Source organism: Hoplias malabaricus, chromosome 15 (genome assembly GCF_029633855.1).
Source record: "Hoplias malabaricus isolate fHopMal1 chromosome 15, fHopMal1.hap1, whole genome shotgun sequence".
Classification (NCBI taxonomy): domain Eukaryota; kingdom Metazoa; phylum Chordata; class Actinopteri; order Characiformes; family Erythrinidae; genus Hoplias; species Hoplias malabaricus.
This window is the reverse complement of record NC_089814.1, coordinates 21,902,613-21,919,271: the sequence shown is the minus strand read 5'-3', so window position 1 is coordinate 21,919,271 and position 16,659 is coordinate 21,902,613. Positions and strand designations below refer to the sequence as shown.

General features: G+C 39.2%; 2 protein-coding genes across 2 annotated transcripts; both read right to left on the bottom strand.

The window, feature by feature from the left end:
* Nucleotides 1-1,232: 1,232 nt before the first annotated feature.
* Nucleotides 1,233-6,491, bottom strand: srsf1b (serine and arginine rich splicing factor 1b). Its single transcript, XM_066646454.1, has 6 exons — nt 6,354-6,491; nt 6,033-6,229; nt 4,416-4,600; nt 4,019-4,191; nt 2,756-3,550; nt 1,233-2,089 (listed from the first exon to the last, which is right to left on the bottom strand). The coding sequence occupies exons 2-5, from the start codon at nt 6,224-6,226 to the stop codon at nt 3,368-3,370; spliced, it is 735 nt and encodes a 244-aa protein (XP_066502551.1). The 5' UTR covers nt 6,227-6,229; nt 6,354-6,491; the 3' UTR covers nt 1,233-2,089; nt 2,756-3,367.
* Nucleotides 6,492-7,144: 653 nt separating this feature from the next.
* Nucleotides 7,145-16,075, bottom strand: pigs (phosphatidylinositol glycan anchor biosynthesis, class S). Its single transcript, XM_066646002.1, has 12 exons — nt 15,978-16,075; nt 15,537-15,676; nt 13,978-14,089; nt 13,793-13,882; nt 13,597-13,688; nt 12,486-12,723; nt 11,102-11,244; nt 10,880-10,994; nt 9,988-10,133; nt 9,587-9,687; nt 8,662-8,872; nt 7,145-8,259 (listed from the first exon to the last, which is right to left on the bottom strand). The coding sequence occupies exons 1-12, from the start codon at nt 15,994-15,996 to the stop codon at nt 7,981-7,983; spliced, it is 1,686 nt and encodes a 561-aa protein (XP_066502099.1). The 5' UTR covers nt 15,997-16,075; the 3' UTR covers nt 7,145-7,980.
* Nucleotides 16,076-16,659: the final 584 nt, after the last annotated feature.

Here is a 16,659-nt window from a genome sequence, read left to right as displayed (position 1 = left end):
GACTGCCATTAGGTAACGGGATGAGATCCTCAGACCCATTGTGAGACCATATGCTGGTGCAGTGGGCCCTGGGTTCCTTCTGATGCATGACAATGCTAGGCCTCATGTGGCTGGTGTGTCAGCAGTTCCTCCACAATGAAGGCATTGATGCTATGGACTGGCCTGCCCTTTCCCTAGACCTGAATCCAATCGAGCACATCTGGGACATCATGTCTTGTTCCATCCACCAACGCCACTTTGCACCACAGACTGTCCAGGACATGCCTCAGGAGAACATACACTGACTAATTTGGGGCATGCCCAGGTGTTGTAGGGAGGTCATACAGACTGGTGGAAGCCACACACACACTACTGAGCCTCATTTTAACTTGTCTTGAGGAATTTCCACTAAAGTTGAATCAGCCAGTAATTTGATTTTCCACTTTTTTGCAACCTGCTAAGGCTGCTCTTGTAAACGTCACGTGTACAGAACTCATGTATAAAGACCCTCAATTTTATTAAGGTTCATAGCACTATTGTACCATGTATATTTACTTCTGTAACCCACTTCTATATCTCGGCTATATTACTGTACGTCTTCTCGCGCGTAGCGTGTACAGTTCTGTAACATTATTACACACCATTTCCCCCAGGATCAATAAAGTGTTATCTTATGAACTTTTCACACTGAGGACAGCTGCTGTGTTCAAACCTACTAATACACAAACTATGAAACCTGTCAGTATTTTGTCATCCATTTAAACAGGAGACAAACTAATTCTGATTTTGTGATGCTTCTTACGTAGATTGAATTTTTTTTTTTTTAGAAATATCCAAACCTTTATCTGTACATCGCCAATCACAGCGCTGGACCTGTGTCCACAAGTGGAAAAAACACAATTCCATGGACAAAATCCAGTGCCTCTCTTCCTCACACTAAACTGAGCCGTGGTTCATTCACATTTAAAGGAACAGGTGCTGACACCGGTCATAGTGAACCGTGGTGTGTTGTTTGATCCTTGTGATATCTGACCAAAATATCATAGAAAGCTATGTTCGTTTAAATTATAATAGGTCCCCTTTAATTATGCCTTCACCAAGAGCTGAAGGCTGAAATACTCCTTATGACATCAGGTCTCCAGGAAAAAAGGAGAACCCACTGTGTCATAGAGTACTGTACAGAAGTCAAAGACCTCCTATATGTTTATTTTTTTTAAAAAAAACAAAAACAAAAGTACATTAACCTTCAGTTTCAGCAGCAGAAACAATTAACAGTACTGACATCGTCCACCTTCTAACCTAGAATTCTTCAAACCCGCACATTACACCTGTGTCCTGAAAACATAGGTCATTAATATCTTTCAGTAGCTTTTGGTCATGAGTTTTTACACAGCACAGTAAAAACCACAATCACAAGGAAAAAAACAAACAAACAAAAAAAAAACACACAGATGCAGTATTCATTCTTTATTTAAAGGGAATGGGGGGAAACACTTCAAACTAGGAATCAGAAATTGAGCCAATTGAGGATATAACCCACCAAATGCAAAATGGCACATGCCTAAAAATGCACAAGCATTTTGTATATTTGAATCCCTAAATAAGCTACAAAATCCCCCTTCGAAATAAACATCCCATCCCACCCCCCAAAAACCCTAAATCAACCTATTTACCAAGATCCTCATGTGGATTCCATCCAAAGCAACTGATCCGGCCTTCTGGTTCCTGGCTTTGCTCCACTTTATCAAAAACTCATCTCATAAAACAAAAATAAGAGCAGGATCCATTCAGTGTGCACATCTTTGGTCTGGCTCCACAAAAAAGGAAAAAGGCCACAAAAAGAAAAAAAACGAAACAAATTTGGTTCTACAGAAGCCAATTGAAAAGCCAAGTTTTCCGCTTTTTGTTAACTCCATTAACTGCGGTTTGGCGAGGGTATGTGGGGCTGGGGTTGGGATCCTCTCCTATGGTTCCCGTTCCCGGTAAATTGATCCCGCTCCATGTATGTATCCATCCTTATCCTAATCCTAATCCTGCTCCTGATCCTGAACTGATCCAATGATCCGGCTCCAAGGATCGGGAAACAGTGAGCCCCTCCTCCAATCCAAACCTTTGAATACCAGCAAAATCAAAAAGAGGGAGGCAACAAGTTAGAATCACAACTAAATCAAATGCATCTGTGTGCAACTATAAATGCTTCTAAGAGATGATTAAAGGAGCGGTATATCTTTCACAGCATAAATGATAAAAAGGGTTCCAGACTATATGCTCCAACAAAATCTTAAGCATCACATTAGCAACATTACATTGTCTAATATCACTTACAAAAGCAAATATATTCTTATTGAAATAGTCATTTACATTGGTATAAATGCAGTCAAATGTTTCCATCAGTATCTACCGAGATGTTTCTGCCTGGTTTGCTCTACAGTGCACAGCCCCAGTCCCGTTCAGACAACAAGCAAAAAAGTATTATATTTCTGGATAGCAAAAATAGTCAATAACAAAAAAAAAAAAATAAAAAAATGTCCTGATGTATGCACGAGCATGGCAACATTTAGACAAAAGAACACATGCATGCTTTGCAGCAACAACCAGTGAGAATAGGTCAAAAATAAAAAGGAAAGGGTATTGTAAAGGTAGGGAGAAATGGCAAAGCAAAAACTAATGTTTCATTTCTAAGAAAATTCAGAATGCTGAATGTTTGAGGGGGTGGGGGGGACGGGGACAAGTCCTGTCATATTTTTAAGGTGACTTAAGCCGCTCGTTGTCATACCATTGCCAAAATTGAAATCCCTGCTCCTCCTCCTCCAAAAGCTTTATCCTAATATGAATGAACTGTGCTTGACAATCCTTTATTCCAAAGCATTCTTTAATCCTGCTCCTCTGTTGTCTATAGAAAGACACATGAAAAGGTAAAAATAGTACAGTTGTGCAACAAAAATCCTATCCAACAAAATCAAAATTGCCCTGCCCCAAAAGCGTATTGCTAACAGTAGCAAATTCCTCAAAAATGACACTTAAGCATTTGAACATCTTTGTCTAACATATGTACATATAATGGGTATGGAAATCCAGTTAAAATGTGGATGAATAACAAAAGACACAAGGGCAACAATACGGTAAAAGAGAGAACGCTAGGAAGAGGTTTTTAAGAGGCAGAAAAATGGAGATATAAAAAAAAAAATCCACTTAGCTACACTTTGCTGTTGTTAGCTAAATGATTAAAAAAATAAATCCCTCTTGGAAATTCAGCTGCGAACCAAAGATAAGGAAAACTGGGGCCATGGAGAGACAAAACAAGTCAAGAGGGCAATGATATACAACAAGTGGGTCCAGCAGAGGGTGACAAGGTGTATGACTGTAGAACTAGCTGTAAAGTGGATGCTTAAGTGCGGGATCGAGAACGGCTGTGACGGGGCGAGTAACGTGGGGATCCTCTGCTGCGGCGTGGTGAATAGCTGCGACTGCTGCTCCGGCTGCGACTCCTGCTGCGGCTGCGAGAGCGTGATCGCCCATAACTTGGGCTGCGAGGGCCATCCACCTTTACACGGATGTAAGCTGTCTCTCCCTGGGGAACACATAACAGACCACTTTCTAACCAGAACCAGAAAATATGTTCTAATTCAGGAGACACTTACCACTTGCTGACCTGAAACAAATGTTAGTTAGTCTCTGAAGTTTCCCTCTCTCCAATACTAAGGCAAATTATATGCTGTGTACGAAAACTACCAAAAAAAGAATAATAATAATAAAAAAAAAGTGACTATGGTGGTTTCGATAACACCACAAAAGGTAGTACAGAATGGCAGTAGCAATACCTGTCACGACTGTTTGTGTGGCAAATACACAGGCCAATAACAAAATCACTTACATTGAAGTGAGCATCCTAAGCCATTCCTTGGATCCTCCTAGTCCATGTGGCTCCACCATGGGTTTTTGACATGACTCTTACCTTGACATTTCCAAATCCTTAAGCTATGCCCTGTCCTGTCCTGTCCTTCCCAATGGCGGTTCCTATTCAGAAACTCAAACCTACCTCATGTGACCGGAACTTAGTGTTATCCAGCTTTCGAACAGCGTAGGTCATGTCTTCTTTGCGCACAAACTCCACAACACCGGTGCCATCTCGGAAAACATCAGCGTAACATACATCACCTGCTTCACGCATGTGATCCTTCAGGTCCTGCCAGCTTCCGCTAGGAGGGAGTCCTGTATAATAAGACAAACTCTTAAACACATAGGACTTTGATGTCATCTGTGAGCTATGTTAAAGAAAACAAGTTAAAATGGATAGATTACATCAATACAGATGTGTGAATTAAATGATCCCTGCAGTCTTAGCAGAAAACAAGGCTTACTCAGAATTTAACTGTAAACACATGAATGTACTAGATACAAGGAATATTAAAAAAGACATTACTGACTCAACTGACCTGAAACTATAACTCTATACTCAGAGCGTCTGGATGGAGGGCCATATCTGCCTCTGGGGGCTCCAACTCCACCTCCTCCTCCACCACCTCTTCCACCACCTCTGCCACTCCTGGGGAACTCCACCCGCAAACGGTAACCATCATAGTCATAACCATCTCGTCCATACACCGCATCCTCTGCATCTCTGAAAAATACAGTAAAAAGTTAAAAAGAACAGCAATAGAAACTTACATGTAACATTACACATTATACACATATCACACAACATTAAAGAATATTTAAACTAGTAATTTAACAAGCATTCTTTGTCTACTTGTTTGAATAGTGTTGCTTTGACTGCTATATGTAAAAGAGACAAAAACCCTCCGGATTTTAAAGGGGAAATCCCAGTTTTGGGAGGATTTAGAGACCACCGAGCCCGTCAGTGCTTGATTTTAAAACTTGAATTTTCATGGTCGTTTTTCTGAGCTGATAAATCTGATGATTAGCCAGAGAGAGAGCTCAGTCTACCCTTGAGTTGGTGCTGACCTCACTGTGTGTAGTAGCGGCCATGTTGTGAACCTACTCATTACCCAAACACACATCAGTTTTCGGTCAATACTTTTAGTCCTAGACATTAAAATGAAAGAAATACATGTATGGACTGCAGTCCCATTCATCTCTGTCATGGCTGTAAGCAGAGCTCTATGGTTTGAGCCTGTAGTCTCTTACATGCTAAAACAAAACATGAGTACAGTATCACCGTTAGGGAAACTTGTATATAATTTTATATATAAGATTGTATAAATAACTCACTCAGATTCTGTCACAAGATCAGAAAAATGCATTAGAGTCTAATGTGCTAACAGCTTTTCTTTAGATCCAATGGCAAAACTTCTAATGTTGCTAACAAAATATTCAGTATTTTGCTCTGCATTATGCAACACTTTTTTTCCTCTTTACTTCCTCTAACGCAAATAAGCTGAGGTTATGTGCTTCTCATAGTTATGAGGCCCAGCTGTGTATGAGATAGATTTATCTGTATATCCCCATCTGTTTACATTAGTGTTGCACTCTGTTCACAGCACTGTGATTTTGAGGACCGACTGCCTGGTTTCATCGTCCAATCATTTTAACAGCACTTGATTACATTTCGAGGTGTATTGTACACAAATGAGTCACAAATTGGGCACTTGCTCAGGTATTACTTTTCGGTAAAGTCATCAAGCGGTTTGAAACAACATAACGGCGGATTTGCTTTTAATTTCCACACGTTCACAATCTTCAACTGAAATTTCTGCTTTTAATTTGAGCCCTAATCTCTCTCTCTCGCTCTTAAAAATAAATAAATAAATAAGCGAAAGCGAAGATGCAGATTTACATCTAAGACACTATCATCAATACAGTAACTCAACTAAACCAACTGTAACACTTCGTATTTCACAAAGCAAAATGAAGTAAGCCAAATCCGAGCCTCTCCAATAAGAAAAATAAATTATCTGGTTTAATTTTTCTGGTGAACCGAGAACTCCTGCCTTGTGGACAACCCTCCCGACGTTAACTAACGTCTCTGTTGTGTTTGAGGACCGAGGCCTGGTGCGCGGTCTACTCGAGTGCGATTTTCTAGCATTTTTCACCTGGGGTCTTCAAACTCTACGAAAGCGAACGGTGGTCCTCCTCTCCGGTTTTTCAGGTCGATGTCTCGGATTGCTCCGTATTTGTAGAATACGTCCTCCACGTCTTTGGTGCGGATATCGGGAGGTAAATTCCCGACATATATCCGACAGTCGTTGTTTCCTGCGGGTCCTCTGATAACACCTCCGCCAGACATGTTCTAACAGGAATAAACAACAGAGAACCACTTCAGAATACGCCGTGAATATCAATTTATACATTCAGCATTAAGTTATAAAATCCATTAATGAAAAAAAGTAAAGAAATAGTTAAAATAATTATACCAAAAAGTTAAAAACCCTCCCAACTGCAGAGAAGAGAAACACGTCTTCTAAAATGGCGCCGTCCCTTCTTCCTGCTTGGCGGAAGAATACACGGATGACTCGCCCTGGCCTCTTACCACACAGTGGGGTCTGTCCCAAACCACCCCTACTTCCTACGTAGAGCAACAGAGAGTTCAGAAAAGTTTGGTAGGGGGATATACATCCTATGACCGCATCCAGGAAGTGTATCTTGAGCATTTAGCCCTTTATTTGAGTGTAGAGTCTCTGTGTAATACACTATTTTAAGGTGCATGAAGCTCTTTGAGTTTCGGAGGACAGGTCCTATCCGCCCCCAAACCTATGACTTTAAAGTGCACCTACCCAGTATGGACACATGATTAGTGGTGCCTAAACAGCTTTATAATCTGCATGAAATTAAACAGGACAAGCATCTGATTGTTCTTAAGCCCTCAATGTGTTATGCTGCAGAGAAGTTTAACTGTAAAATTGGGAGTGATGGACATCCAACACACTATATAAAGGTCCGGAGAGGACGTGAATGTGGGCCGATTCCCATAAAGATATGGCACTGCTGGCCTAAGGTCGGTACAGCAAACTATTTTAACCAAAAGTGCCTCATACAGTGCTGGCCCACATACCATAAAATATGGCTCATTTGTGGTTAAGGTAGTGCCAGTGCTAGCTGTAGCAAACCAGTGGCCCAAAAATTAAACCCAGAGGTTTGATACACCATGTGCAGAAAAAAACTCAATATTTACAGCTTTTCATACATAAAACTGTTTATTCTCCAAATCATTCATAACATTGCAAATAATAAATATATTTATTTTTATAAACTTTGTTGTATTAACCCCTACAGGACTATTCAAGGCTGTGTGAAGGGAGTAGAAAACAACAGTTCAGGAGGAGTTTAAAAAAAAAAAAAAAAAAAAAAAAAAAACACACTTCGTACCAAATGTACCAGGTTTTATAGATAAAAAAAAATATTAAAAATAAACATTTTCCAGTCATTTGAACAGTAAAATTAAACATGAAAATAAAACAAAAATAGTACAGATTTGACAATAATGTGGTGTTTTTGCAGAGAGTAAACTTTTCTAATTCTAAACTTCATCACTTCATTCTTTTATTGCATCACTCTCATACAGTACCTCCAGAAAAAGTCTAATATTAACACCTATGACTCAAGACTGGACCTCAGTTCAGTTTGAATTTTGCCCATTCATGACCACTTTTCAACAGTACTCAACTATACTGTTACTATAGATACTAAAGGGAGATACTGAGTGGTGCAAATAATTAAAAAACAAATTTCCCTGTATTCCATGTTGTTGGCCTGCACATCAGCTCTGCGGAGAGGCTTCCAAAACAAAAAAAATAATTACAGTATATGCAAGTCGGTTTTGCCACATATTAATCTGCCCGAGGACTTCTTGGGTTTCTTAATTACAGAACAGACATTTTACCAAACGTTTTTTGCTTTGGGAGAAGATCCAAAAACAGACCTTTATGTCCAAACAGGTAATTTCTATGGAATAATCTTTAAATGGGGGAAAAAAGAGGGAGGGGGAATCCAGTGTATAGAAATAATAATTACAGGCAAATTTTCTGCATGTGTTTGCAGTTTTCAGTCTTTTTTTGCAAGTTTATCTGCACGTTTCTGTCTTATCTCATTGGCAATCTTCAACAGTGAGAGCAAAATGGGCACACACATAGGCAAGAACAGAGGGATGTAGATGGCAAACTTCTGGTCATCAGGAAAATATAATAGATGCAAAAGAGAGGGATCAAAAAATGCCCTCTCAGAGGCCAAAATGGCCTCCCTACTGTACTGCAGGGCAAAAGCCAAATTCCCAGCCTCCAGTTCAGCCACAGCTGCCTGCAGGGACATCACTGCACTGGAAACCTGCAACATGAGATGTTAATTAGATATAATGCAAAATGTGCAAGAAATAAGCCCTAAATACAAAGGGCATATGAAGCATGTGATACTTTGTACACATCAAAAAAGGTCAGATTATAAAATCAAGTTACTTTATTAAAATTAACTAATTGAACAGAAAAAAGCAATCAATACATGACATTTTGTTCCTAAATTTTCACTGTTGCTTAGACATAAAATAGAAATAAAACATCTTTCTAAGTAACTTAAATATATCCTTATTGTTCTGGGAATTTATTTATTTTTTTTTAAACTATGATTCTTGCATTTTACTATTTAGACAGCCCTGTTTGATTTGTCCAAAATACAGAGAGGACAGAAGTTGTGGAGGAGACTGAACTGAATGAATCTGTGCTGGTCTATTACCTGCTGTGCGATGTTGTCATTGATGACGATGTTGCCAATCTGGTCAAGGAGTTGAGCAAGGGAGGTGATGGTGGTGCTGGCTGTTGCTATGTTCTCCACACTCCTGCTCCACATCAACCGGTCCAGCTCCCAGTCAGCTACACCTGCACTGCTTGGACTCTGCAGCATGAAGCCAGCTGGAGGCTGCATCTTCTGTACTCCCAGCATGAGCCTGAAACATTGAAAGAGAGATAGATCTATATTATATCTTAAAAAAGATAAAAATCAATAATTTGATGTAAAAGTGTTCTGTGAAGGAGATTTTAGAGACATGAAAATAAACTGTGTCTAGTTCCTAACAAAAAAATAAATAAATAAATAAATCATCTTAGGGTGGTGCCATATCGTATTGTTTGTAATATCGTCATATTTTTATTGAAATTACTGAATAAAAGAAAATAAAAAACATATGTTACACATAATATGACATAAGTTCTTTACTTGAGTCATTAAGGCACAAGAAAAGGGCTCTGAGGTGAAGGAATTTGCTCCAAAAACAGGAGTGACTTCATTTGTATGGAGGTGGTTTTGTTACAAAATATCAGATGTATACGAAATCATAGTATTATATTAGAAATTAAAAAAGCCATTAATATTATTAATACCTATTAAATATAGTTAATTTAATATAATTAATACTAATATAACATTTATTTTGTTGCAGTAGTATGTTCTTGAAATTAACCAAATATTTTTCAGTGTTTTGTCATATCGCCAAAATACTCTGAAATATCTTGATATTATTTTATGGCCACAATCGCCCACCTCTACTATATCTGAACTATTTCTTCATATATATATATATATATATATATATATATATATATATATATATATAGTCACATTTCCTTTAGCATTGAAGCATTCTAGGTGGTCAAGTACATACCTTAACTGTGCCAAGAAAACACCCATTACATTAGCCATGTTGATGTTGATTTCCACAGGAAATTCAGCCTCAGGCTCATACATGTCATTCATGTTGTACACCTAAACGGTGGAGACATATATTATGGAATAAAAGTATCATAGACCACAAATTTTGCGACAACCTATAGATTTTCTTGGAAATATAAATTAAAACAGGGAGCAAGACTTCAGACATGAAGGGTCACTGCACAGAGGAGTTGAAGATCAACTTGTACATCACAAACTATTAAACTAATCAGCAATTTAGCATGGCCTTTTGAAAAGCTTTTTAAGGTCTAACTTAAACACATTAGTGTCTGCAGTGTTGTTGCCTTCCAGGACCTGAGCTCTTATATACACTCCTATATTAGCAGACAGTACCATTATGCCACCCCAGCGTGGGCTGTGGAAGGCATTGGAGGGAATTTCTCTCTTGCTGTGGTCTCTGATGAAGAGAGGAGAGTGCTGGGCATCAGGCACATACAGAAGGAAGTTCAGCACAGGGTTTGAAGATGCAGCATTGGAGCCTAAATAAAAGAATATCACAAAAAAATGCTGCTAAGTTTCTTTTAATTTTTTTGGTGAAAACTACACTAGGTGCAACTTTCTTAATGTCAACATGAAGCGTAATCAAAATGTGTCTTCCTGAATGAAACATAGAAATAGGGAGGGGGTTTGACAAGAAATAACATGCTAAAATGTCAGTTTTATTTTCATGCTCAGCTTTCAGAGACATTAAAGGGTACATCTCTGGTTTGTTTATGTTCAGAATATTTAAAAAAGACTGTTTTTTGTATATGGCGGAAGTTTAACTTGTTTGTAAGTTTTTATTCACTGTTGGAATTACCACAGAAACTCATATGTAACTCGAGTTGTTTATTTTTGTAGCACATTCAAAAAATGCATTTAGCGTTTTGGAGACATTTCCACCTGAACTAATCTGAAACATCAAAAATAAGTCAATACCCACCTATGGAGCAGGAATAGAGCAATATACTAATCCGGGTTCATGCTTGTCAACGTTTGGTGTTCACCCTGTTTGTCTAAAATCTCCAGATGCTTTTGCTCTGTCATAAGCAGAGAGAGAGCCTAGCATACTGGAACAAGACACTGTTTTCTTAACCACTTATTGGGTTTCATAAACACATTAGACCGGTTTTGAGTGCACAAACAGAATGGAGAGCGTGAACGTCGCCTTTAAAATATAAAATCAAAACCATATACTCGTATGTAAAATGTTCATGTAAATCTGTGTAAAATATAACATCTTCACCTAGTCTGGCCTCCACAGGGTTGATGACGTGTGCTAGGCTGTCTGCACTGAGTGTGTAAGCCGACACACTGTTGTCAAAACGAGGATTGACCCCCAACACTGCATAATACAGGATCTAATGGAGGAGGGGTAGAAGAAAAAAACAACAGTTGTTGAAGAAAAGACTTCTGTAAAAGAAAATGCTTATGAAAGCTACACACACACCATCTATTCTAACCAAACCTGTGAGTCCACAGAGAAGTTGGCAATTGGGGTCAGTTTGTCCAGCAGTGGCTTGATGTAGCTATGAACAGCACCCTCAATGTCCCAGTACAGGCTGTGTGACTTTGGATCAGGGTTCAGGAGACTGAAGGTGATTTCATAACCTAAGAGGCAGGAATAACAAATGAGGATTGGTGGGGGAGGTTTTGATATTCATGTATTTTTATTTACATATGAATTACATTTCCAGAAAAGTTGGGACACAAGATTGAGTATAAAAGAAGCATCCAACAAAGGCTTAGTCTGGTTTGGTTCTGTGGATGGGCTGTGGTTCTCCACTGTGTGCCAAATTTCATATGAGAATTATCAGTCTGTACAAAGACTCAGCACATCGAGGTCTTTCACCTTCTACAGTTAATAATATCATGAAAAGCTTCAGAGAGTCAGGACAAAGCTCAGTGCTTAAAGGCCAAGGGTGGAAACTGCTGCTAAATGTGCCTGGCAGTCGTGCCCTCAGGCGGTACTGTTTGAGAACCTGTCATGTTACCACGATGGACATAGTCATATGGGATTCAGTGAGTGAACAAATTACAGGTTCAGTTTTTACTTAGTGCTATTTAACACGTGATGAATCATGAAACTTTAACACTAAAACTTTAAAAGGAAATTTAAATTTCCAAAAACCAAATTTCCATCCATCTCCATCCACCATCATTTTTAATACATTTTTAGAAAGTGTCTGAACCTTTCTAGAAATGGGGTTTTTAGTTATAAAAAAAATAAACGTTTTTTCGATTTTATTTACACCATTTGAATAATGGTAATAATGTTCGGCTGGGATACCTAAATAAATAAATTCTGAAAACGATTTTTCCCCAAGTTCTATTTTAGAAGTTATAAAACGTGTCAAATAAAATATAACTCTTTATGTATAAAAAGATTTCTTACAATAATGATATGTTGCTGTGTTCAAACTGATTCATCTGTTTTCTGTTTAACTGTCTCACACTGTTCAAGGTTGCAGTGGGTTCAGAGCCTACCCGGAATCACCCACAAGATTACACCTGTCCATCAAGGGCCATCACAGCTCACACCTGTGGACACTTTGCACAGCCAGTTGACCTACCGAGTGCGCTTTTGGGACTGAGGGAGGAACCCCACAATAGAGGAGAACACACCACATTCCTCAGAGACTATGACCTGAGGCAGGGATTGAACCCACAACCCAAGCAATACCAGCTGTGCCACTGCACCACCCTCTTTATTGTCACACATTCATAAGTCGACTTCACATATTCTTTGTAATGTTCAGCAAACAAACAGTAACATTATGAGCACAATTGAATATAATTATCATTTTACAAGCGAAAGAGAAAAGAAGATAAAAATAAAAAAGATTTATGACCTGGACTGGACTTTATGGCCCTCATGCTGTCGGCCAAGCTCTCCTTGCTGACCTGGCCAATGCGGATGCGGTCACTCAGAGCAGCCAGGATGTCTTGGTGGCTAAAGGACATGGTGTCAACCACTTGCTTTATCCGAGGTTCCAGAGTGGACAGAACCTCCTTAAGACCAGCAGCTTCTTCAAACAGAGTGGCACGCAGCAGAGCAGTACGCCGCTGACCCACATATACCTTCACACCCTTAACATAGAGAGAAAGTGGTCTGTTCTTTTTAACCTTTGCATCCTGCCCATGTTTCAGGCTAAAAGCTTCTGACACAATGGCTCACATTTTGTTTATTGGAACATCTCAACTATGTTTTACTATGATATGCAACTGACCCTTCAGACACTGTGTAATAATTAGCATTCTGAGTGCTGTGCAAATGCCACAATTATGCAAGTGTGTTGTCAATCCTCCCTTCTTTATAAGGTGTTTCAACCTACAACAAAAATGAGTTGGTTGTGCCTCAAAAAAGTAAGCAGCCAAGGTCACTGCTGCTGTTGCTTTTTCCTACCATGTTTCATCCAACATCCAGGCTGCTTCTTTCACATAAGAAGCTAGTCACACAGTTAAATAAAACTGTCTCCACTGAAATGGCAAAATCTAGTGTCTTCACACTGTTTTCAAATGAAATTCACAAGCTTCTGTAAACTTAATACTTACTGTCGTGCTGACTTTTGCCAAATGTTTCCACTAAAAAGGCAAACTTGCAAGCACCTAGTATTGCTGTGGTATGTTCTTTTTTGTCTGACATAAATCCAAGAACCCCACTTGCCTTTTCCATTGTGCAAATATCTGATAACTATTCCACTACGAGAAGTGGTGATCCAATGATGACAGATAATTTAACATGAGAAACAAAACATTCTAAGTGCAAGGTTGCAATATACTAAAAATAGGTTATTGATTATCATGTTATAGCTAGACTCCTATTCTTAAATTTTCAATGCCAATGTTATATACATCACATAAATGTTTTATTCATTATTATTGCTGATAATGATAAATGCAGGCCTCTTTATTTCTATATCCCAGATCAACCGCTGGCAGAGTGCATTTAAAATATCTTACCGCTGGCAGCAGAGTAGAGGTCTCAGGGATGATATAAATAACCACAGAGCCACAAGCACTTTCACTAAGCATGTGCAGGGACAAATCAGCCTCTATGGAGAGGAAAATCACACGGTGTCATTCATTAAAACACAGACTATAAAATAAATATTAACAAAAACATCTTTAACAAATTATCCACCCTTATTATTACAACCTTGAGCACTGGGCTGGTTCAGAGCATCTTCTTCCATGATAGTAGCAGTGCGATACTTGGTTTCATATCTGTAGCGTAGTGTTGTCTTCGCTAAAAGAGAAAAGAGAGGTTGTTACCAAATCGCCCAAGCTTGTTAGCTGTAGATTATCTTTTTCATGTAGAGAAACAAGTAGAAATTGTCTTACCATCTACATGGTGCTCCTGTTCTCTGGTTTGACTCAGTGGAACCTTTTTCTGCTGCTCTGGGCTCAGCGTTCCTCGAGAAAAGACCACTTCTACATCAACACTTAACTGGAGCTTAATAAACAAACCACAAGTGACACACAACTCTCATATGCAACTCCCATTTTCAGAACTTTCTAGAAACATTTTGTTTACTGACAAATGAACAAAAAACCTAACGTACCAATGTTTTCACTCATCAATTCGACTCTATTTTGTAAGTAAAAAAAAAATAATAATTTAATTTGGTGCCTGCAACACACTCCAAAGTTGGGACAGGGTCAAAATTATAGGGAAATGTTTATAGACAATTTTTGTCAAACTCCTCTGAAGCATTACACTATAAGCAGATTAATATTAATGTTATAAAAGGAGCATTCACCAAAATCTCAGTCTTTGCAAACAAAAGCTGGTGAAAAAAGCTTCATCTGAGACAAAGTGAAAGAGAGTTGAAATGTGTTCTGCAGTCAGATGTAGTCCATGCTCCGGATGTCAGATTCTATGCACCAAAAATGGCCATCCAGAATGTTACCAACAAAAAGTGCAAAAAACTCCATGTATATTTCAGCATGACAATGCCAGGCTCCATTCTGCATTTGTTACAGCAGCGTGGTGTAGTATACATAGGGTGCATGTACTTTAATGCCATGCCTGCAGTCCAGACCTGTCTCCTATTGATATCATATGGCACATCATGAAGAGAAGAATCAGATAACAAAGACGACAGGCTGTTGTGCAGCTCTCGTCGTGTATGGAGCAAAAATTCCACTTGTAAATCTGTAACAATATGCCTTCTGCTACCAACAATTTAAAACCTGTTCAAATGAATTAACAAACCACAGATTTCCGTGTTTATTACAAGTTTTGTAAGTGACCCAACCTTTCTGGAATGCGAGTTTGTACCTGTCCAATTGTTTTTAGACACACTTTATAGCAAACTAAGCTAATTTACATCCCTCTAGGCAACACATGCCAATGGGCACGGTGAGTTCAGCATCAGTTATTGTTGGGCAATACTTTTCTACTAATGTTATACACAGTGGGTGTCAGAAATGCATTTTAAGTTGTGTCTAGGTGTTGGCACTGATCAGTCAAAATATTTAAAAAACCATGTTTCTACACTAATAGTCAATTTTGTCAGCTCCTCTCTGGTATAAACCTAGTATTATATAATGGTATAATGTAGGTAGTGGGTCATTGTCTGTGCTTTAGTGTCACTGAGGTTGCTGTCCTGGTATGAGGTGATCAGAGAGGTCAGTGACATATGATGCATATTTTGGTGCATGTCTGCTCCACTTGTATCAGGAAGAGTGATACACCAAACAAATAGATACCAGACCATACTGCTCTACAGATGGACTATAGTTTGTCGTTGTAGAACTACAGAGCGCACTTATATGGTCTGTGGGGCAGATAATAAAATGGACACTGGGGTAAAGAAAAACTGATGTCATGATGGGTTGTATGGTAAGTACAGATGAGTGTATATGAAACGAGCAAGGAGCAGGACATATGAAGATACCTGTAAAGAGTCGAGTTCGCTGATATGTGCAAATGGGAGCCAGGCTCTGTAAGTTTCAGTGGTCTTCCACCACAGGGGTATCCCAAGCACGATGACCACAGCAGCTATGGCTAGGGCAGCTAACTTCCCCCGCTGCTTCTCTATGTTCAGCAGGAAATAAAAAGACACCAGAGACACATGATAACACGGATGTTAGTTTCGACTGGAGGCACAGGGTGCGGACACAGGAATAACGAGAATGATTGGAGGACGTTACTGTAAACTCAGCGCCATTGTCTCACCACCAAACCCAGCGCCGCTCTGACGTTTAACACGCGACGAATACAAGCTCCAATAAACCCTCTCACAATTTTGTAAGAAACGTACACAAACGAACATCACAACATCTCACCGCTTCACTGCAATGAAAGAACAGATGAGAAGACCCTCTAAACCCCTCACCTGTCTCCATAGTCGCCATCTCCACAGGACCCCACCGACACAGCGCGCTGACCAATCACAGCACAGGAGGGACGGCACTACGGAAGCCTTACTGGACAAGCCGTGTGTGAAAACGCCTTCAAAATCAAACAGAAAAGAGCGCACTAGTGATAGGAATTTCGGCTCTTTTTGTGGAGCCGGTTCTTTTGGCTCGGCTCTTAACTCACTGATTGCACTCACACATTCAATTGTATAAATAACTGGATTTTTATTTAAACACCTTAATAAAAAATCACTTGTAAACTCTGAAGTATAGCCAATGGAACCAAAAAGGTAGGTATTACAAAATAGCTTATTAAATTAAATAATCATCCATTTCTGGGTAATAAAATAAACAAATACAAAGTGCATAACAGCAGCATTCAACGGTAGTGATTAAAACAACCACAACTGTCAACAAACTTTTAACTGATTTAACATTTTCTTCAACAATTTTTTGGAAGGCAGAATGACATTCAGGAAAACCAAGTGTCTCAGCTTTGCTTGTTGTTCTCTGATTGGTTGAATGACAAGCCGTAGAAAAAAAATGGCTCGGTCTTAGACGGGAACCGGCTCTCATCGTTCTCTTACAAGAGCCGGCTCTTTGAACCGGTTCGTTCGAGACCGACACATCACTAGGGCGCACCGACATCGATATTTGTTT